Below are 21,688 nucleotides of genomic sequence, written 5' to 3' on the forward strand. Positions count from 1 at the left end.
TTTCAGGGGGATCTGATACTCTCTCTCGCACCAGGAACAGACATGGTTACAGAGACATACACATTCTGGTAGTAAATAATTACCATGTTCACTGTAGCAGAATAATTTTTTTCTGCAGGGAGCAGAAAAAACATTTATACATATAAAATCAAACAAAATTTCTTTTTGAGGAGGACAGGAGCTCACTGTGTAGTTCCAACTTTCCTGGAATTTACTATGTGCACCAGGCTGGACTTGAACTCAAAGATATCCACCTGCCTCTGCCTCCCAAGTGCTATGATTAAAGGTGTGTATCCCTAAGACCAGAATTTAAGAAAAAAAATTAAAAAATTATATATTTCACATATGATATATTATATAATTATATAACATTTAATACATTAATACATATATAAATTAAAACATTAATATGTATAAAATAATCAATATGTATAAAATAAAACATACATATTATACATTATATTATATATAATTTATATAAAATATACAGGAGAGCTGTGGCTGACAAAGACAACCAGAAGTCATGGGGGATGGGAGTAGGGATGGAGAAAGTGCTAGACTTCCTCACCAGCCTGAGCTGGTTATGCTATGCTGCCTGAGGAAACAGGAAGGAAAAAGCATTTGTTGTGGCTCTAAGAGGGTAATTACAAAAGCAGGTGTTAAGCAGGAAGAACCAGAAAAACACTTCTTGAACCCCATTTAGAAGCTGGAGAAAAAAAAATGCCTGGGCAGGTTCAAAGGCTGTAGTTTTAGAAGTATAGCTGACAGCAGGCACAAGAGACAAGGACTCTGCAGACCTGAGGGGACAGAAACTGAGGGGACACTGTGATACTGGATCCTAGTCTCTCGTGAATCCCTAGTGATGCTCTGGCCTTGGCTTTGGCTCAGACGCTGAAAGAGGAGCCAAGAAAACAAGCCAAGAGGAAAGCTAAGCCTTGAAGGGGTTCAATTTCAGAGTGACCCTAGCCAACGGCCAACCTGAAACTACCTTTCTCAAACCATTACCACTACAAGGCGCTGTAGCCAGAGATGCCCAGGTGACAGCTTCCTGTCTCTCTTATAAACTGCTCACCCACCCCTCTTTCCAGAGGCCCCTCAAAACTGTCTTACAGATTTAACGTGGAGTAGGTTGCCAAAGGAGTCTATTTGGCGTTCTTTCACTGGTCTACTCTTATACTTCTGATTCAGTATTCTTTTCTGGTTTAGGGAAAAAAAGTGTGTGTGTGTGTGTGTGTGTGTGTGTGTGTGTGTGTGTGTGTGTGTATAAATATATATAGTGCTTACCATTTTACTCATTTTAGAACATACATTTAGTGGCATTAAGAACATTCAACATGGGGTTGGAGATTTAGCTCAGTGGTAGAGCGCTTGCCTAGCAAGTGAAAGGCCCTGGGTTTGGTCCCCAGCTCTGAAAAAAAAAAAAAAAAAGAACATTCAACATGTTGTGTAATCATTACCGATATCCTTTTTCATGACTCAGAATAAAAGCTTGGTGCCCATTAAACAATAAGACACCAGCTCTGGGTAACCTGTCATTTCCCTTCTGTCTCTCTGAATTTGCCTTTTTTACCTGGGATAAGAGGAATTTATCCCTTTTAAAGGTTGAACAATATCCCATTGTGTGCCTATGCCACATTTTATTTATTCAGTCATGTAGTGATAGACGCTTGTATTGTTCACCTATCTTGAACACCGTTGCTATAAACATTAGTCCATAGGTAATCTGTTCAAGTCTCTGTTTTCAGGTCTTTTGGGTACACACCGAGGCGTGAAGCTGCTAGATGGTAGGATCATTCTGTTTACCGTTTTGTAGACTGGCCTAACTGTTTTCTACAGCTGTATCCTTTTACATCCCACGAACGGTGCACACAGCCTCCAGTTTCTCAGTCTTTACCAACATCCCGGTGTGCTTGTTTGCTTAGTCGTTGTTATCCTAAGAGCTGTGAAGTAGTATCTGGTGTTTTAAATTTTTAATTATTTTTAAATTGTTTTTAATGTGTATAAATGTTTTGCCTGCATGTGTATAAATACACCACATATGTGTTTGGTGCTTGTGAAGTCAGAAGAGGACTTTAGCTCCCCTGGAACTGGTGTTGTGAATGCTATAAGCCACCATGTGGGTGCTTGGAATGGAACCCAGGTTCTCAGAGATCAACTCATGCTTTTAACTGCTGCGTCATCTCTCCAGCCCTCTTGTAGATTTTTTTTTAAAGTGATGCCTTAATGTTAATGTTTCTGTGCATCGGTGTTTGATTGGCTGTATGTGTATGCACCGCAGAAGTCAGAAGAGGGCTTTAGAGGCCACTTCCACCCTGGAAGTGGAGTTACAGGGGTCTGTGAGATACCAGGTGGGTGATGGGAACTGAACCTGGGTCCTCTGCAAGAGCAGCAAGTGCCCTTAACCAATGAGCCACCTCTCCAGGCCCCCAATGTGTTATGTAAGTGTGTACAGTGTGTGCATATTCGTGTGCATTTGTGCATATGTGTATGTGGACAGGTGTGTGTAGAAGCCAGGGGACAACCTAAGGTGTCATGTTCTTGAATTGCATCTACTTTTTTCTTTTCTCCTTAGAGACAGGGTTTCTCCGTGTAGCCCTGGCTGTCCTGGAACTTACTCTGTAGACCAGGCTGGCCTCTAACTCACAGAGATAAGGTGCCGCTGCCTCCCAGGGTGCTGGGATTAAAGGAATGTACCCCACCCCACCCCACCCCATCCCCCACCGACTGACATCAACTACTTTCGAAATAAAGTTTCTCATTGGCGTGGAGCTCAGCGTTTTGGATAGTTGGCCTGCGAGCCGGGGGTCCTATGTCTACCTCCCAGCGCTGGGATTACAAACTCACTGGCCTGGCATTTTTTCACGGATCCTAGAGGCCTAATCACTGTTTCACACTTGACTTGAAGGCAACGTGTTTCTCATTACGTTTTTATTTGCATTTCCCTACTGACTTGTGCCGATGTGCCTGTTTTCATTCGATTATCTCATATACTTGGTGTGTGTATCTTCTTCGGAGAAACAATGTTTGTGGCCAGGCATGAGGGCTGCAAGTTCTAGCACTCAGGAGACTGAGGCAGGAGGGTTGCGTTTGGCTGAGCTACTTAGATTCACGTTGAAGCAGGCGATTTAGTGAAACCTTACATCAAAATAAAAATCGAGTTGCTGGGCGTGGTGGTACTCAGCATTAATCCCAGCACTCAGGATGCAGAGGGAGACGGATCTTTGTGAATCGGAAGGCGCCTGCCTGGTCTCTATAGTGAGTTCCAGGCCACCCAGGGCTATGCAATAAGACGCTGTCTCAAACACACGCACGCCCACATACGCATAGTCTCACATAAGGAAGGGCGCTAGGGTTGTGGCTCAGCCATTGAATGCTTGAGAAAGACTAGGAGAGGGAGAGAGGAGGGGAAGAACGGAGGGAGGGAGGGCATGCGCGTTAAAGTCCTTTGCCCCTTTTAAACTCCGGTTTAAACTACCAAACAGGTCATCACCTCCAGTAGCCCCATTGCTCAAAAGTTTTCAATTTTCATGAAATCAGTTTACTTATTTTTTTTTTCTTTTGTTGTGTTTGCTTGCAAGAGATGTGAACCTAATCTCCCAAAGATTTTATAGGTTTAGATCTGTTTATATTTTGTTCTAGTTTGGTTATATACATACATATATATATATATATATATATATATATATATATACACATATCCACAATGAACAGTAATGATTTAGGTTTGCTCTTTTGCATATGAATCTCAAGTTTCCCAGGACTGTTCATTGAAAGGATAGACCCCTCCTCCTAGCATTATTTTCTTTCTTTTTTTTTTTTTTTTTTTTTTTTTCTTTTTTCGGAGACAGGGGACCGAACCCAGGGCCTTGCGGTTGCTAGGCAAGTGCTCTACCACTGAGCTAAATCCCCAACCCCGCCTTATTTTCTTTAATCTTTATGTTTTTAGTTTCCCTATTAGGAATCACACAAAACTCCCTTTTTCTCTTGAAAGGGAAGAGAAAAAGCCAGGCATCAGCACCCTCAATCTCTTTCAAGCACACAGCCCCTAAACACCAAAGCCCTCCCAGCAGGCCCCACATCTGAAAGCTTCCGTGGCCGTTAGTGCGCCCGCTGATGACTAAGCTCTTGGACACATTGCAGGTCTGAAGTGTAGGTGGGGGAGGGGCTACCTATTGCATCTTCCCAGGCTGTGAGTCAGCTGGGCAGGCTTGCAGAGGCTCCATGAGGTCTCCTGCAGGAGGGCCTCCCTCTACTAGTGAGGGAGCAGCCCAAGTCACTTCTGTCAGTGACTTCTCTTACGGGTTCTACATCCTGGATTTTGTCCATTTTGTTGTTTGTCGTTTGGCAGTGCTTTGAGAGAAGATCTTTTATGGCCTGGGATGGAGGCAACATAGCTAATTATAGACCTTGCCTTTATCTTGCATTTCCCAGTCTTTATTAGTATAAACTAAATTTCTTTCTTTTTTTTTTTCTATAAACATTTCCTCATAGAAATGAACAATGACACGTGAAACCAAACCAAACCAAAAAAAGAACAACACTACCACCCTTCCAAGTTGGGACTGGCAGCATAGGCCTGACCCCATCTCCTTGGGAGGGTGAGGTGAGAACACCACCAGATCCCAGAAGTTTAGAACCAGCCTAGGCTCCATAGAGAAAATTTCCACCAATGTAAATGATACATAATTAGAAGGCAGGGAAGATGACATTCAGAGAGCAAATTTCCCTTTAGAAAAACACAAGTCGTGACTGTAAGATTTCCCCTCTGTGTTCTTCTTTTTCCCTCCTGAGACTATCTTTCTCCCCCATTGTTTCATGTAAAAATCAGTTACAGTTACAGTTTGTTTGTTTGTTTTTGAGACAAGTTCTCTCTATGTAGCCCCAACTGTCCTGGAATCGGCTCTGTAGTGCAGGCTGACCTATGGTTTTCACTACTGCAGAGGCTAACGACTGTGGAGGGTTCCTAGTTTGGGATGTCTGGTCTAGACCAGCATGGAGAGTCATCTCTTCAGCAGGTCAGGAGAAAGATGCAAAGGAAAATTTCTTCTCAATCCAGTGTCGTGTATACATGTGCTCACGCATGCGTGTGCACACTCACACGGATACACAAGAATATCCAGCTGATACTGGCTTTCAAATCCAATACAGGTTAGAGCTGGGGGAGTGGGGGAGGTTAGCACTTTCATTAAGTATGTCTAGCTAGCATGCCTGAGGCTCAGGGCTGAATTTTCAGCCCTGTAAAAGTTCTCATGAGGGCCAAGGACATGAAGTAGGCCATTGGTTGCAAAAGAATACAGAGAAGGGTTGTAGTATGGCTTCAGTCTGAGTTTTAATGGCAGCTGCGTGACTGTTCTCATTCATTAGATCAGAGACTTATACTTTAAAACACGTTAAAATGAGCCTGGCGTGGGGCTGCACACCTTTGATCCCAGAAGTTAGGAGACAGAGGTAGGTGGATCTCTGAGGCCAGCCTGGTCTACAGAGTGAGATTCAGGGGCAGCCAAGACCAACACAAAGAAACACTGTCTCAAAACACACACACACACACACACACACACACACACACACACACACACATACACAAATAGATAAATAAAGCATTTTAAAGTGTTCTTGGTGGTGGTGGTGGCGTGTGTGTGTGTGTGTGTGTGTGTGTGTGTGTGGTGTGAGGGTGGGCACACTCATGTCACAGAGCACATGAGGAGATCAGAGAACAACTTTTATTGATCAGTTCTCACCTTGCCCCTTGTTTGAGAGGCAGGAGGGTCCCTCTTGCTGATTTTTTAGCTTTGCTGTGTATTCCAAGCTAGCTGTCCCATCTCTGCCTCCCACGTCACTGTCGGAGTGCTGGGATCCCAGATGTGTACCACCACTCGCAGCTTTTTACATTGCTTCAGAGGGATCGAACCCAGGTCCTCAGGACTGCTCTTCCTTGCCGGGCCATCTCTCTGCCTAGGGAGTTACACTTAAATTCGTAGTGTATTATCATATATTGTGTTACTCCGTAACTCAGATTATTTAAATAACAGAATTCTAGAAAATTCTTTGAAACCTATTACACGCTGCAAAGGACTCTCTTATGCCCACAGCCTTTTGCCTGTACATTCAAGAGATGCAAAACCCAGTTCCTGAGAAGTCTACATACATTTTGTGACAGAAAGGTACAAAGGAAATGACTAGTTAGTCCAATAAACTCCTCAGCAGTGGTCATTCGGAGGAGAGAGAGAGCTATGGAGGCAGATATGAAAGCTATGGTCAATGCTCTTCTTCATAATAAGTCCAAAGATGAGCTTTTCTCTCCCTAATGGCCTCTCAAGAGTTTATTTATATTACTCAGTCATATGTGATTAAAGTAAATTCTGTACACTACTTATAGATTCATAATGTTCAGTGTTAGTGTTTTGAAATTAAAGACGATTCCACTGAATGTACTGTGCTTAATTAATCTCCACAACCAGGTTCACTCTCTGTGAATTAGGAAATTCCTTAACAATAGAAACAATAGTATCATTTTCCCAATGTCCGTATGTTGACGATCTGGAAGAGAGGGTGAATTTACGGTCTTAGGATGGTAGAGTGGTTTGGTCATAGCTCAGTGGAGGAGCCCATGAGGACCATGTTTTGATCCTCATCCCAAATGAGAAAATATATACAAGTTTCCCAGTGCCAATCTGCCTTAGCAGATAAAAGTGTGCAGTCTGTTGTTTTCCTGTTTTTGTTTGTCCAGATGGGATCTTACGCTGTAATCAGATTGGACTGGAACGATGCAGCGAGGGCTGGTTTTGGACTTACACCTCCTCCTGCCTTATCCATTCTGTTGTTGTCATTTAGGCAAAGTCATGCTAACTTGCCCAGGCTGTCCTAGAACTTCATATGTAGCCCAGGCTGACCTCAAACTCGAGATTTCATCTGTCTCGGCTTCCAGAGAGCTAAGAGGCACGGATCTCCACACTTAGTAGAGTACATGCTTTAAGACAGTGATATTCTTTATGTTGGAGTCTTATTTTTCTCCAACAACCTAGGACAGGTTGAAAAATCAGATTAGCTATGAGAAAGGACCAAGCAAAAAAACAGCCTGTTATACTGTCTTTGTTCACAGGGTCATGAAAAGGTAGTTCAGAATGACCAAAGAGGAATTTAAAGCTCCTCTCTTATGGCCCAGCCAATTTTATTCTATTTCTTTTCTTTTTATTTCTGGTTTGTCTTTTTTTTTTTTTTTTTTTTTTTAAGTTAGGGTTTCCTTTTTTCCCCTGCCACCCTGGAACTCGCTCTCCAGACCAGGCTGGTCTCAAACTCAGAGATCTGCCTGCCTCTGCCTCCCAAGGGCTGGGAATAAAGGTGGGCACCACCACTGCTGGCTTGGCAAGCACACTATCACTTAACACACAATCACTGAGCTATACTCCATATGTGTTTCCTACCATTCTTTTAAAAAAATGTATATGTGTGTCACACTTTTATTTTTAGGTGTTCAAAACTGTGTAGTTATTTATGACTTTTAGCTCCCCTACCACACACACACACACACAGAGCCAGAGAGAGAGCAGAGGGAGACACACACACACACACACACACACACACACACACACAGACAGAGAGAGACAGAGAGACTTCTGGCTATCTCAGAACTCATTAGGTAGATCAGGCTGGCCTCGAACTCAGAGATCCACCTTTCTCTGCCTCTCAAGAGGTAGGATTAGAGATGTGCGTCACCAAACCTCACACCTGGATATTTTATGTGATTTTAATTTCTTTTCTTTTTATCCTGTATAGAATGCAGGTTCTCAGGTGTACAAAGCTAGTACTGTGCCACTGATCTACACCTCAGCCCATTCTAACTCTTTTTTTTTTTTTTTTCCCCCGGAGCTGGGGACCGAACCCAGGGCCTTGCGCTTCCTAGGCAAGTGCTCTACCACTGAGCTAAATCCCCAACCCCTCCATTCTAACTCTTAAAGCGTGGTAGCTTCTTTTTAAGGATTACCAATCTGGACAGATAAGCTCTTAACATTACACAGTATTCCACTGGCTTCTTCTGTCAAACCCACAGCTCTCCGTGCAACCATACACCTTCTCCCACTGTCTTCTCTGGAGAAGGAAGGAAGGAAGGAAAGAAGGAAGGAAGGAAACTTGAGTAAGATAGATGGGTAATCTGAGACCAGAAGCAGATAATTTGACTCTAGAGTAACCTAGCCAGTGATTGAGGTTGACTAGTAGATTCTCTTAGGTGCAGAGAGAGCCTCTATCTAGACCAGTGGTCCTCACCCTTCTTAAAGTGACCCTTTAATACAGTTTCTTTTTTTTTTTAAATACTTTATTTATTTAGTATATATGAGTACATTGTAGCTGTCTTCAGATACACCAGAATCTGTTATAGATGGTTGTGAGCCACCATGTGGTTGCTGGGAATTGAACTCAGGACCTCTGGGAGAGCAGTCAGTGCTCTTAACCGCTGAGCCATCTCTCCAGCCCTTTAATACAGTTTCTTATGTTGTGGTGACTCCCCATCCCCACCATAACATTATTTTTTGTTGCTACTTCATAACTAGCATTTTGCTACTGAGTGGTGTCTCAGTTCCTACGACCATTGGAAATATTGTTTTCTGGTGGTCACGACCCACAGGATGAGAACCAGTGGTCTAGACCCACCCAAGGCATTAGATGGTGAATGATCCTAGTCCTCTTATATTTCCTGGTACAGGGGAACTTGCTCTGGCTTTGTTGTTCCCTCTGCCCTGTTCTCTGGGTTTCAGAGCTTTATGTATTCTAAGGACACACTGATCTACTGAGCTGCATCCTCAGCCCCAGGCTTGCTGAAGCTCGCTGTACTGAGGAAATAGCAAGGCACTCTTTTCACTCTTCGTATGATACATAGTAAGGATCATGTCTAGGGTAGAAATCCTGCGAGCTCAACTCACTGTCTTCCTGTCTCAGCTCCCAGAATTACCTACCACCATATCTGGGGTTGAATCTATATTCTTTCAGGAAATAAGTACACAGATTTTTTCCATTGTCTCCCAAAGATACATTTGACTCTTTCTCTACCGAACAAAGAAAGCCAAAGTTAAAGAACCACCATTCTACAGTATAGTGTTCTGTTCTGGTTATCATTTTTTTTAGAAGTTCCTACATGAGTACACTATGTTTGCATAATTCCGACTCCCCTTCAGCTCCTCCTGTGACCCTTTAACTACCCCCTCTCAAATTGGTGGCTTCTTATACACATATACCGAGTTCATACACATATATGCACGGGTTCAGGTGTGACCACGCTTAGGAATGAGATCTTACTTAACCCTGGGGGGAAAAAAAAAAACAAAAACAAGCAAAATGCAACTGGCCCTCCCTCAGCAGCTGTTGACAACTTCTAGATCTTTATCTCAGGTTGGATCTTGTGACACTCCTTGCTGTCTGAAGGCTTTTTTAAAAAGGAAGTTACTGATCAAGCTTGCAGCAGGTATCCCCCAAGAAGACAAAAGGAATCATGTCCTGTGAAAGTTCGGAAACCCAGGACACAGCACAGACCAGGAAATTTGTGTTGGGACATGACATTCTTCAGGTACCTAAAGGTAGATTGGACCTATCCTTTCAAAGCTTTCAAAGGGCTGAAGAGTGTAAGTCACACAGAGATGGATTTCAATTTAATGTTAGTAGAACCTGGCTAATGGTTAAGGTTGCCCTAAGTTGCAACGAGTATTGTGTGAGTCTGTGATCTCCTTTTTACAAAAAGACTGCTTGGGGGTTTCACGAGCTAGCTCAGTGGATAAAGGCACTCGTCACTAAGCCAGATGACCTGGGTTCCATTCCCCCAACCTCATATAGGGAGTTGTTACCTCCATAGTTGTGTCTGTGCTTGGAGGACTGCAGGGTTACACACAAAATGAAAGAATGCAATAATAATGATAAATGTTTAGGTAGAAGCAGAGGTCACTGACACAAAGGATAACCTCCAGGTTGGACGCTAGGATGAAAAAAGGGCCCTTTCAACACAGAGTCTGTCATTCCCAGAGTATATTACAAGGACGATTCAGAACAAACAAAAAATACCTGTTACCTGTAGTGCCAGTGTATGCAGTTCGGGGACTTTGTAAGTATTTTCTTGAACTGACTACTTAGAAATAAAATCGGTGTGGCAAAAGTTCCATACAGAGACTCCACGCTGTGAGCTTGCACGCTGAGTGGCGATGTTGCTTGGCTTTTCCACCAGCAGATGCCACTTTTCTCCTCAGCGATACTGACACTGACTACAACTATTTTTCCCACGAGTGAAAAAAAAAAAGCTACTCCCAGGTCATTTTCGTTTACAGTTTTCTCATTAGTCCTGAAGTCACTCATTTTGTACAGGCATCTGTATAATGGGTTTTAGCTGGGTGCCAACTATTTTGTGTGTCAAAAAATATTTTAAAATGTAATTCATCTGCCTTTACTTTTTAACCTTTTCTGAGAAAACTTTAAAATTAAAGACAGCAACAACAAACAAAACATCAGCAACAGGAAGAACCATTTCGATCCAGCAGTGGTAGCACACACTTTTAATCCTAGTACTTGGGAGTCAGAGGCAGGCAAATTTTGAGTTCAAGGCCAGCCTGCTCTACAGAGTAAGTTCCAGGAAAGCCAGAGCCACACAGAAAAACCCTATCTCCCAAAACACAAATCAAACAAATAAACAACAACAACAAAAAAGCAAAAAAAGGACTTCGTGTTTGGGTATTTTTGCCTACCAGTGTGTATGTCTGTGAACCACATGAATGCCCGTTGGCCACACGGGCCAGAGGAGGGTGTCAGAGACAGATGAGCTGCCGTGTGGATGCTGGGAATCGCATCCAGGTTCTTTGGAAGACCATTGCTCCTGTCCTCTCAGCTCTTTCTCCAGCCCGACATGAATGTTGATACCATTGCACCAAGTCAATCCATCACTTGCTTTATGTAGACGCATAGGTCACTGACACAAAGGATAACCTCCAGGTTGGACGCTAGGATGAAAGACGATATAGGGATGGTTTAGGCTTTGCAGGCTTGTCAGCTGACTGATACTGTCGATTTACAGTATCAGTTTCTTTAAGCTGTACAGTAAAGGCAGCCTTTGTCATGGAAACCTTTTCCGGATTAATTCACGTCTGCTTCTTGCAAAGCTCCCAGGGCTACCGGCAGCAATTCAAAACATGCTTTCTCCCAAAAGGCTAATTACAGGACAGTACGCATGCTGTTTGCCAGGTGACTTGGTTTGTAACCAGGTTATTCTAGTTGAGAAGAGTTTCTGATGATTAATTTAAGAAAACCATTGGATAATAGCACACTTCTCATAAAGGACCTTTAAAAATGCTTTCTCTCACTCCAGCGTGGTAGCCCACAATTGTCATGCCGAAGAAGACTGAGGCAGGAGGATTGTTACAAGTAAGAGGCCAGTCAGGACTACATAGTAAATCCCAGGGCAGCCTAGGACACATAAGATGTTAGCTCAAAAAATAAATTTTTGCAAGTATTTCATGCAATACATTTATACTGAAGATTGTTCTTTTTTATGTTTAATTCAAATTGAACTGGGCATCCAATATTTTATCTGCTGTGTGACAAGTGCTACCATACAGATAATAAAGGCATAGATTGTCTTATTTCTTGCAAAGCTTTTCAAAGTTACAGATGCCTGTAAAATCTAAATCAATGAGGAAAATATGATTCTGATTTTGTTTTTGCAATCACCTGACTTCAGAAAGAAAGACTACTAGATGTTCAACCCAGGACTACTAAACCGATGTAATCTATGTTAGCAATTGTTTGCTGGATGCCTTGTCCATAAGAACAAAGAAGAATTCATCTGTGATTACCGGTGTGGACCTGTGCCCTCTTAAGTTGGTGCCTGTGTTGGCCTAAGGGTGACCAGTTTGAATATAGTTCCTAGCTGTGGGTGAAATGAAAAAGAGTAAGTCTTGAGAACCTCCACTCCAGGAGTTGAAAACCTGAGGGAGAAATCAGATACTTAATTTTACTTGATTTCATGTTGCTTTGTCTAATTAATTATTTAATAGTTGGTGCTGAGGATCGGATCTAGAGCCTGATGTAAACCAATGTATGCTCTTCTACTGAGCTCCATCCTTTCGAAAAAGGAGCAAAGTAAAAAAGTTTTTGCTATATAACAAATTTGCATGCACACACACCACACACACACACCCACACACACACACCACACACACACCACACACCACACCACACACACACACACACACACACACACCACACACACACCACACACACACCACACACACACACACACACACACACACACACACACACACACACACACACACACACACACACACACACACCACACCACACACACACACACACACCCCACACACACACATGGCAGTTAGCCATGGAGGGATTCACTGATGGGGAGGGGTATATTGTTTAGGAGTTTTGTTTTGTCAAGATCTGAGAAAGTCTTCTTAGCTTTTCTCTCAAGGACTTGACAAACTGCAAATACCCTTTAGACCCTTGTGCATTAAATCAAGATGGGTAGCATTTGTGCTTGTATAATACAAGAAACTTTTCCCTGCTATCTGCAAAGAGAACTGATTTTGGGCTGGAGAGAGAGCTCTGCAGTTAAAAGCATTGACTGCTCTTCCAGAGGACCTGAGTTCAATTCCCAGCAACCACATGGTGGCTCACAACCATCTGTAATGAGATCTAATGCCCTCTTCTGGTGTGTCTGAAGACAGCTCCAGTGTACTTATATATAATAAATAAATAAATCTTTTAAAAAAGGAGAGAGAGAACTGATTTTTCCACCACCGACTACCCGAACTGTCTTCCCCCCGGAGGGTCATCCAGCCCTTGTTCTGCTCACCCTGCTGCAATGGAATTAAAACTCATCCACTCTTTTCAACATCACCACTCCTAGACAGCAGCCTCTCTCCTGCTTCCCAGTATTGCTTTCTAGAAATCAACAAACCAAAATTTTTCCTCGCTTTTTGAGTTTAGACTATGACTAATAGCTGAACAGCAGTTTGCACTGAAGAATTCTTGAAGCCATAACACTGCCTGGCATTGAGTTCCTCTCCAGGAGTGATTTAGCAAAGGAGTCAACAGGTTATGCCCCTCTCTGGCAGCAGGCAGCATCCATGCAGTCCAGGATATAAAGGCGGACTTGGTCTTCCGTGAGTTTAATGCCAGCCTTGTCTACAGAGCCAGTTCTAGGACAGCCAGTGCTACATAATAGAGAGACCCTATCTGAAAAAACAAACAAACAAACAAACAAACAGAAACAATCCTCGAAATCAAAACCAAACCAAACAAAAACCTAGGAACCAATCAGCCTTGCGTGTACATCAACATATGGGTCTCTTTCTGGGGAAGCTCACCTAAGACGTACATTGTTGGAGTACCTCTTAAGTAACCATTCTTAGAACGAATTTCAAGGTTTGTCCAGGCTGGCTTTTTTTTACTGCTTAGTAGAAATGAGGGCTCCTTTACCCCCTTTCCAGACTGAAGTGCAAACATTACAAAGGCAGGAGAATGTGTGGTTTCTGGACTGAGAATAGACATTTCCTGTTGCTTTAAGTTAGATGAGCAGACTGGAAGGTGCCTGTACCTAATCTTCCCTTTCCTCTGTGAAATGCAGACCCAGGGAGACCTGCAGATTTTTAAATGCCCTTGAGCTGACCCAAACCTGACAAAGTAGACACCATGACAGTGAAGGGGTCCTATGAACCAATTTCACCCTCTGCAAGGAGTAACCACTTCCTCTTTCCTCCTTCCTCTAAGCTTCTCATTTATCCTCCTAACTAGATACTCCTGCAAGACTAAAAGCTGCTCTTAGGAACCTTGGGTGTGGAGTTGACACCTCTGATTCATGATAACTTAACCCTGTGGAATTTGACTAATATCTCTCAGCTGTCATTCATTCATCTCTATTCATGGCTTTGTCTGATACTCAGCTTAGTTGCAAAATAGGAACAAGGGAAATTCCCACCCCTAGTGAGGGGGATGGAGGTTTGTTTCTCTATATACTGTGCATTGTGCTGTATACCACATTAGCTTCTTAAATTTCACAATAACCAAAGGTATATAAAACCTGCTTTTTTCTCTTTCTGAACCCATGAAACACCAGAGTTCAATCAAAGAGTTATATAATTTGTTTCTATGTGTGTGCTTTTGCCGTATCAGGGCTCTGGCACAGGAAGGCCATATTCAGAACAGCATGCATTCTACTGAGCTACATTTCCAGTCCATAATTTAGCCCTTTGAGATGTGTAACCTCCTCTTCTACAGAAGTTAAAGTTAGTGCACTTGGGCATGTGCAGCAGTGTCTTTGGTTAATTCTAATATTGCCAGTGTTAGTATTGGTAGAATTTTGTTTAGTAATGATCCAATTGGTTTTATTCCTAAGTGCTATCCTAATGCTATCCTAACGCTATGCGTGGGTCAGAAGAAGTTTCTGAAATTGGCATGGTCTATGAGCAACTACTCAACAGCCTTGTTGTTTCATTGACTAATTGATCCACTAATTAATTAAAGAGGGCCTTTAGTGCCTGCAACGTACAGAAAGCATTTACAGAGGATGCTAGGGCACAAACTCTGAGGGCAAATTAGCTGAGTCTGAATAGAGGCTCCTGTCTTAGACAACACATTGGCTTTATTTTATTTCATTGTATGTGTATGAATATTTTGCCTGTCTGCACACCACTTGCACACTCGGTGTTCATAGATGTCAGAAGAGGGCATCAGGGTACCTGGAGGTGGAGGTACAGACACTGGTGAGTCACCATGTGAGTGCTGGGAATCAAACTGGGGTCTATTAGAAAAGCAATCAATCAATGCTCTTAACCTCTGAGTCATCTCTTCATATTAATCTTTTTTACTCCTTAGGGTTTTGCTCATGAAGTGAAGATTAAAAAACTTACTTCCTGAGGTTGGGGATTTGGCTCAGTGGTAGAGCGCTGCCTTTAGCAAACCGCAAGGGCCCTGGGTTCGGTCCCCAGCTCCGAAAAAAAAAAAAAAAAAAAAAAAAAAAAAAAAGAAAAAACCCTTACTTCCTGGGAAGTAGTTGTGAAGTTCAAATAAGCCTGTTTGTGTAAAGATCTTGACATATAAGTAACTGTTTGATCAGTGGTAGGTGTTATTTTACAGGAGAGTATAAATATCACATAAATAAAAAAACTACATTTTAGAAGGTGATCTACGACACAGGTAAAAATAATGGATAATGACATTTGAGGGAGGAAAAGATTATTTCTTGTAAAGAAGTCAGAGGGATTTCTTGAATGACGTCTTGAAGTTGGTATCCATACCATCCGGCTTTAACCCTGCACAGAGTGAGCTTTTGTAAACCAGTGAACACAAAGCCACGTTTAAAATAAGGCCAAGCAGAGTTGCAGATGACAGAAACGAGACAAAAATTATCCACAGGAAAGTCAAAGGGACCGGGGAAAGGAGGGAAAGAAAGTAAAAGGGAAAGAGGCTCTCTGCGAGCCACAGCCAGGAAGCTGCCGTGAACTGTGCCATACTCTAAATCAGGCATATGCTAGGCTCATTCAGCCACCGGGTCCATTAACGCTGCTGTCACTGACTTTTATTGCCTGTAAGTTATCAGTGGCAAGAGATTGTGTCATCATAACAAATGCGTGGATGGGCAGGAGGGAGAGGCGTGAATCAACAGACTGAACAAGAATGTAAGGGAGTACAAATACGGTGAGAAAGGAAACAGATCAGCATTCTTAGCTACCTAAATGCCAGTGCGTCAAACGTTCATGCCGAGTGCACTCATGTATACTAAGCTCTTCCACCCACTTCTACTTAGTCACTTGCCGGTTGTGTGGACTGGAGAGAACTTGATAACCGAAGCGCCAGAGAAAGGAAAATCTCTATCGGGAATTATAGCCACGAATAACAGTTTGGGTGGAAGGCATTATAGAGAGCAATGAGCAAATCAGTGTAGTAAACATCCATGCTATAGTTTAACCTTTAAGACTTACCACAGCAATTATGCTCAAAATTATATCTGTTTTCTTAGTAAAGCTAAATGGGAAAAGTCATGTGCATAAGTGTGGTCTTAAAGTCAATGATTATTAGGTTATTTACAATGACTAGGTATTCCTACTTGAAATGACATGCTGACAGGTCATGGTCACATTACATATATTAAGGAAGTTGTGCCTATTGTCATGTGACTAAAGTTTCAGGGCTTAGTAAATAACAGTAAGCAACAGTGATAAAACTGTTTCATAACCACCCATATAGAAATATCCTAATTTCTTTTTATAGAAACAAAAATAAACATTGTGATTTACTGGCCTTTTAAAAATTCACCACTGTATAATTAAGTCCCTTTGTGCTATATAAAGTTTTCTCTGGTAAAGCAACAATTGAGAAAATTATATCAGTAGCTTCAAGAAGTACAAGAAAAATGCACTTCACAGTTACTTCTTCACTTGCTGAGATTAGATTTATGACTGGAGATAAACCACTAATTAAATTTACTAAAACAGACTTACCATTAATATAGTGAACTACTGATTTTCTAAAACAGTAGAGCACTAATATTTCAGTATTCTCTCTGTCCCTTCTGCACTTATATTTTAAAATGTTAACAACCTGCTTTCTTTATGAAATCTAACAACCATAGGTTTCAAACAAACTCTAAAACTTATATGGTAGCTTTCGGCCAGCAGAGAGAGAGAGAGAGAGAGAGAGAGAGAGAGAGAGAGAGAGAGAGAGAGAGAGAGAGAGAGAGGCGGGGGGGGGGAGGAGTACTAACTTCTTTTTAAACGTTTCTGATAAGTTAATATCAATTGTATAGCAAGACTTCTCTATGCGGAGTTTATCTAGATACACTGAGTCAACGAATCTTCTGTCTAGCTGCTTCCAAATCACTGCTCCTCTCACAGGGTCTTGGACTAAGAAAACGCGCTTCAGAGCTCGTTCCAGTCCCGGGCTGAGGCTGCAGCGTATTCACGCTCGGGTGCGGTTGCGTACGTTTAAGCGCTTCCCGCTCTCACCGGTTGGGTTAAGACTTGTAACTGCCATCTGGCTCAGAAATTTGATTTCCTTCTCTGTCTGGTGCCCCCTGGTGCTCATCACAACTATAATCTTACGTAGTAGCAAAGGTGGTCCAGGAAGCACTAGGGATATTTTGAAGAGAAGAATTCCATTATGTAAACTGCACGGATCTAGGTTTCCCTAGTTCCGCGTCTTGGTGTTATTCACATATGTATACATATGCTAAAGAAAGGGGATGCTTTACTGAGCCACCGAGAGGGAGTATAACAAAACAAAAGGAAAATAAATTTTACTCAAATATAGAGGCGAAAGTCAACTATGTCCTCTCAAATTTGTAATCAAAGATCAAAGATGTAGACTCCTTTCAAACTCGACCTCCTCCCGTGCCTGTCACCCGCCTCTCCCCGCCCCCCACAACTCCGGTTCCCGTTAAGTTTCTGGCAAAGCAAAGAGGTCCGCTCTGATCCTGGGTTTTATTTAGTAGGCAGCCTATCTTTGCAGCCAAAGTACTTGTTTGGAAACTGGAGATGAGCATGTGGCTTTAGTTGTTGTGAAGAGAAGGATGGAATATATTTTGTCTTCCCTAACCCATCTAATCAACAGTGATCTTATGTGTACTCTTCACAAAGTTTCCCGGAACTCTTCGAACTCAGGCTCTATCCAGCTTTACCTTCTTCTTCACTCCCACACCTCTAATCACTCAACACTAAGGAGGCTCTCCATTAAAGACGAACAACAGATCATTTTTCAATCCATGGCAGCTTTATGAGCTGTCTAAGTAAAGCATGACGGAAGTCTTTCATTCTCTCTTTTCTTTTTTCTCTCCTTTCTTCTCTTCTTTTGCAACTGATTCTTAAATAATGATTTTGATAGAGAGTACTGAGTTTGGAATGGAATTGAGCGACCCAGGATGACGCTCCCATCAGGCTTTCAGAAGGGGCGGTTTTCAAAAACGAAACTACAATTCCCAGGAGGCACCAGGCTAGAGCAATCGCAGGGCATCACGGAAGTAGTAGGCGCGTTCCTCCCCGGCCCATTTCACGGTTTTCACTCAGAAACTACAAATCCCATCGTGTCTCGAGCTCCGCACGCCTGCGCGAGAGCCCCCGAGCGCGATGTGGGCGGGGCCGCCCCGGGCGGCGGGGGGCGGGGTCCAAGCGGGCTGTGTGGAGGCTTCAGACATCGGCGCCATTTAAAGCGGAGAGTTTCCCGGGCGGACGCGCTTCTTCTGCTCGGCCATTCCGTACTCCCTTCTTCGCTGACAGAAGGCTCCTAGTGGGGTGACTGCTCTCTTCTTTCCCTTTCCCCCTCCTCCCAGTTCTTTCGGTCTCCTCTCCTCCTGGTCAGAGAAGTAGCGGAGCCCGGGCCCCGCGGTGAGCGGCCCTCCCCTCCCCACAGTTCCCTCCCTCCTCTGCCCCCGGCGCCGTCCAGAGAGGGGAAGAGGTTCGCCAGGCCCGGGGCGGGCGGGGAGGCCTCGGGGACGGGGGGGGCCGCTCCTCAGGCTTCGAGGCTTCGAGGCTTCCGTCCTCAGCATCTAGTGATGGGCGCCCTCTGAGACTGGTCCCCTCTCTGGGGCGCGTGCTGCCTGAGGCGGCGGCCGAGAGACCGGGAACCCGGGCCGCGGCCCTCCTTCCCCTGCGCGGCCCCTCCCACTCCTGTGCCCCGGGCTGCCACCGCCCGGCGTCGGGGCTCGTCCCTCGCGCGCTGTGCCTCCGCCCTCAGGGCCTATCCCGCCGTGCTCGGCGGGCGGCGGCGGCGGCTGCGGCGGGAGCTTAGCCGTCTTCACTTTCGTCGCATCCGCTCGCCTGGGAGCCAATTCCGCGCCCTGCTCCTCATGACTGCGGCGCTTCTGCTGCCACAGCCCTACCGGCCTCCGCTGGCTGCAGGATGGATGCGGACTGTGCGGCGCTAACCCCCGTGGCTCCGCTCCCTCCTCGCTCGCCGACGAGCCCGCCCCGTGAGCCGCAGCAGCCTCGGTGCCAGCAGCCGCCGCAGCCGGACTCAGTGTCCCGCGTCGCCCTCGGGGCGCCTTGTCAGTGCTGAGTGGGAGTCGTCCGGTGGCTCCGAGCCCGCCGTAGGAGCGCTGCCCAGCACTTCTTGGTGGCTTCTCCGGGCCACCCTTTTCCCTTTTCATTCATAAATCCGAGCCCGCATTCTTCACTCCACCGGACCAACCATGTCTGACGGCACCGCAGAGAAGCAGAGCGGCACTCCTGGCTTCCTTTCGCCTCCGGCTCCAGTCCCCAAGAATGGCTCAAGCTCCGATTCTTCCGTGGGCGAGAAACTGGGGGCCGCGGTCGCCGACTCGGGAATTGGCAGGACAGAGGAATACCGGCGCCGCCGGCACACTATGGACAAGGACAGTCGTGGGGCGGCCGCCACCACTACCCCCACGGAGCACCGATTTTTCCGCCGAAGCGTCATCTGCGACTCCAATGCCACCGCGTTGGAGCTGCCGGGCCTCCCTCTCTCTATCCCTCAACCTAGTGTACCCGCAGTGGTGCCTCAGAGTGCTCCACCCGAGCCTCACAGAGAGGAAACTTTGACGGCCACCGTTGCTTCCCAGGTGTCTCAGCAACCCTCGGCTGCTGCCTCCCCTGGGGAACAAGCCGTTGTAGGCTCGGCCACCGCGACCGTCCCCAGCAGTACCAGCAAAGACCGCCCGGTGTCCCAGCCCAGCCTCGTGGGGAGCAAAGAGGAGCCGCCGCCGTCCAGAAGTGGAAGTGGCAGCGGTGGTGCCAGTGCCAAAGAGCCGCAGGAGGAAAGGAACCAGCAACAGGATGATATCGAAGAGCTGGAGACCAAGGCAGTGGGAATGTCCAATGATGGTCGCTTTCTCAAATTTGACATCGAAATCGGCAGAGGCTCCTTTAAGACGGTCTACAAAGGTCTGGACACCGAAACCACTGTGGAAGTCGCCTGGTGTGAATTGCAGGTAATGCCCCACCTCCCTTCTTATTCTGTTGTTTGGATCCCAAATTTGACTCGGTTAAGCCAGTTTGTCGAGTTCACTCTTTACTTGTAATTCTGTGACTCTGAGAGGAGGGCGGGGGAGGCCAGCATCCGAAGAGGTGGGAATTGGGAGATTGTGGAGCCTGTAGTTAGGTGTTTGGAAAACGATAGGAACTATTGGTGTCGAGGGATTGTTATCTGGCAGGGGGTAAAACGTCATTTAAGTACAAACTTGTGTGTTTAATGTCTGCCAGGAAACATGGAATTATTGGAAAAGGGTTTCCCCTCCTTGTGTTGGGGATTGAACAAGTGGGGCCTGGACAAGTGCTTTCCCACTGAGCTATATATATCCTCAGCCTTTGGGAACATTTTTTGTGTTAAGTAAATATCAAATCTTTTTGTTCCTGTGCACGTCAGTCTCATTTAAGTCTCTGCAATAATGAACTGCCTTATGTGTGTCCATCTCTGAGATCGGTTTGTTAGACAAGACCCTGTACTTGATAGCAGCATAGACATTTAGTAGATAATAAGACGGAAATGCTTTCTAGATGTGACAGGGCATGCCTGAAAATCCCTACTACTGTAGAGACTGAGGCAGGAGAACTTCAAGTTCAAGACCATTCTGGACTGCATAGTAAGACACTGCCTTAAAACCATCAAAACCATCAAAACTCTCTTTTCTTTCCCTTTAAGGGTAAGTGCTTTCAGAGTAGGAGGGTACAGTATGCACCTACCTACAGGTGCTTAAGCCATGTGGCTAGCTGTGATCTGACACTTCGAGTGTCTGTTCTTGGTCCTATTCAGTCCATACTGAGTAGTAAAAGTCCATGCAGAATTGTATAAGTGCTTTGAAAGTTGTGACAGTACCATCATTATTGTAATACTGTTAGGAAAGATTATTGTGACAGTGTCCTAAAGTATAGCCCAGACTGTCCTGAACTTGTTGATCCCTCAGCCTCGCCCTCCAGAATGCTAGAATTATAAACCTCATGCCACTATGCTAGGGCTATAAAAGATTTTTAAATGAAACTTCCCGAAAGTCTGAAGGATTACAGTGCTTTCGTTTTTTTTTTAAATCTCAGGGAAAATTCCAGGTTATAAATAAAGTGCAGGTATATTCTAGACTTAAATAGATTAGTTTGGACTATTTGCTTGATTTATTATAGCAACAAACAGTTGTTATTATAAAGCATCTATGTAAATATTGGTTTGTTTGAATCCAGAAATGAACTTTAGTGGTGGAAGCAGAATTTCAGCTACATCATTTCTTGTCAAGAAAATGAACCAAACTGAAATAGGATTGGAAAGTAACTGAAGTAATCTCAGAACTTGATTTACCTAAGAACTAATAAACAAACAACTTGGTTTCCAGATGACCCAAGGCCATATGAAATGTGAAATGTTAGGCATTTGCTTCTAAATATCTAATAAAGGCGAGGGGAATGTAGCTAGTAATTTCCCAGCTTCAACAATTATTAGCACATGATTATTCAGTGCAAGGTAGTCAATTAAGCTTTCCCCTCTACTTTCCTATATGCTTGAAATTTCCTTTATTAGAAATTGCGTGTTTATTTTGTTTTTATTTTTAAAATGTGAAAGAAAGTTAACATAGCATGTGGAAGCAAACTTGAAACTGGAAAGTTCTTCAGTAACATACTTCCTTGAGCTCAACATTTAAAATGGAACTTCTAAGCACAATATGAAGTAAAATGATGCCTTGTTAATTTAATAGTGGATTAGA

General features: G+C 44.2%; 1 protein-coding gene across 4 annotated transcripts in view; it reads left to right on the forward strand.

Annotated features, from left to right (window-relative positions):
* Positions 1–18,155: 18,155 nt before the first annotated feature.
* Positions 18,156–21,688, forward strand: part of Wnk1 (WNK lysine deficient protein kinase 1) — a 124,411-nt gene continuing 120,878 nt past the window's right edge. For 2 of the 4 annotated variants that reach the window (XM_032905781.1, XM_032905780.1), the window contains exon 1: positions 18,156–19,930. In XM_032905781.1, the coding sequence (XP_032761672.1) occupies positions 19,172–19,930 (759 nt within the window). In that variant the 5' untranslated portion in view covers positions 18,156–19,171. The remainder of the gene's footprint in view (positions 19,931–21,688) is intronic. The other 2 variants (XM_032905783.1, XM_032905784.1) reach the window with 1 other exon arrangement.

This window comes from Rattus rattus, chromosome 6, assembly GCF_011064425.1.
Source record: "Rattus rattus isolate New Zealand chromosome 6, Rrattus_CSIRO_v1, whole genome shotgun sequence".
Classification (NCBI taxonomy): domain Eukaryota; kingdom Metazoa; phylum Chordata; class Mammalia; order Rodentia; family Muridae; genus Rattus; species Rattus rattus.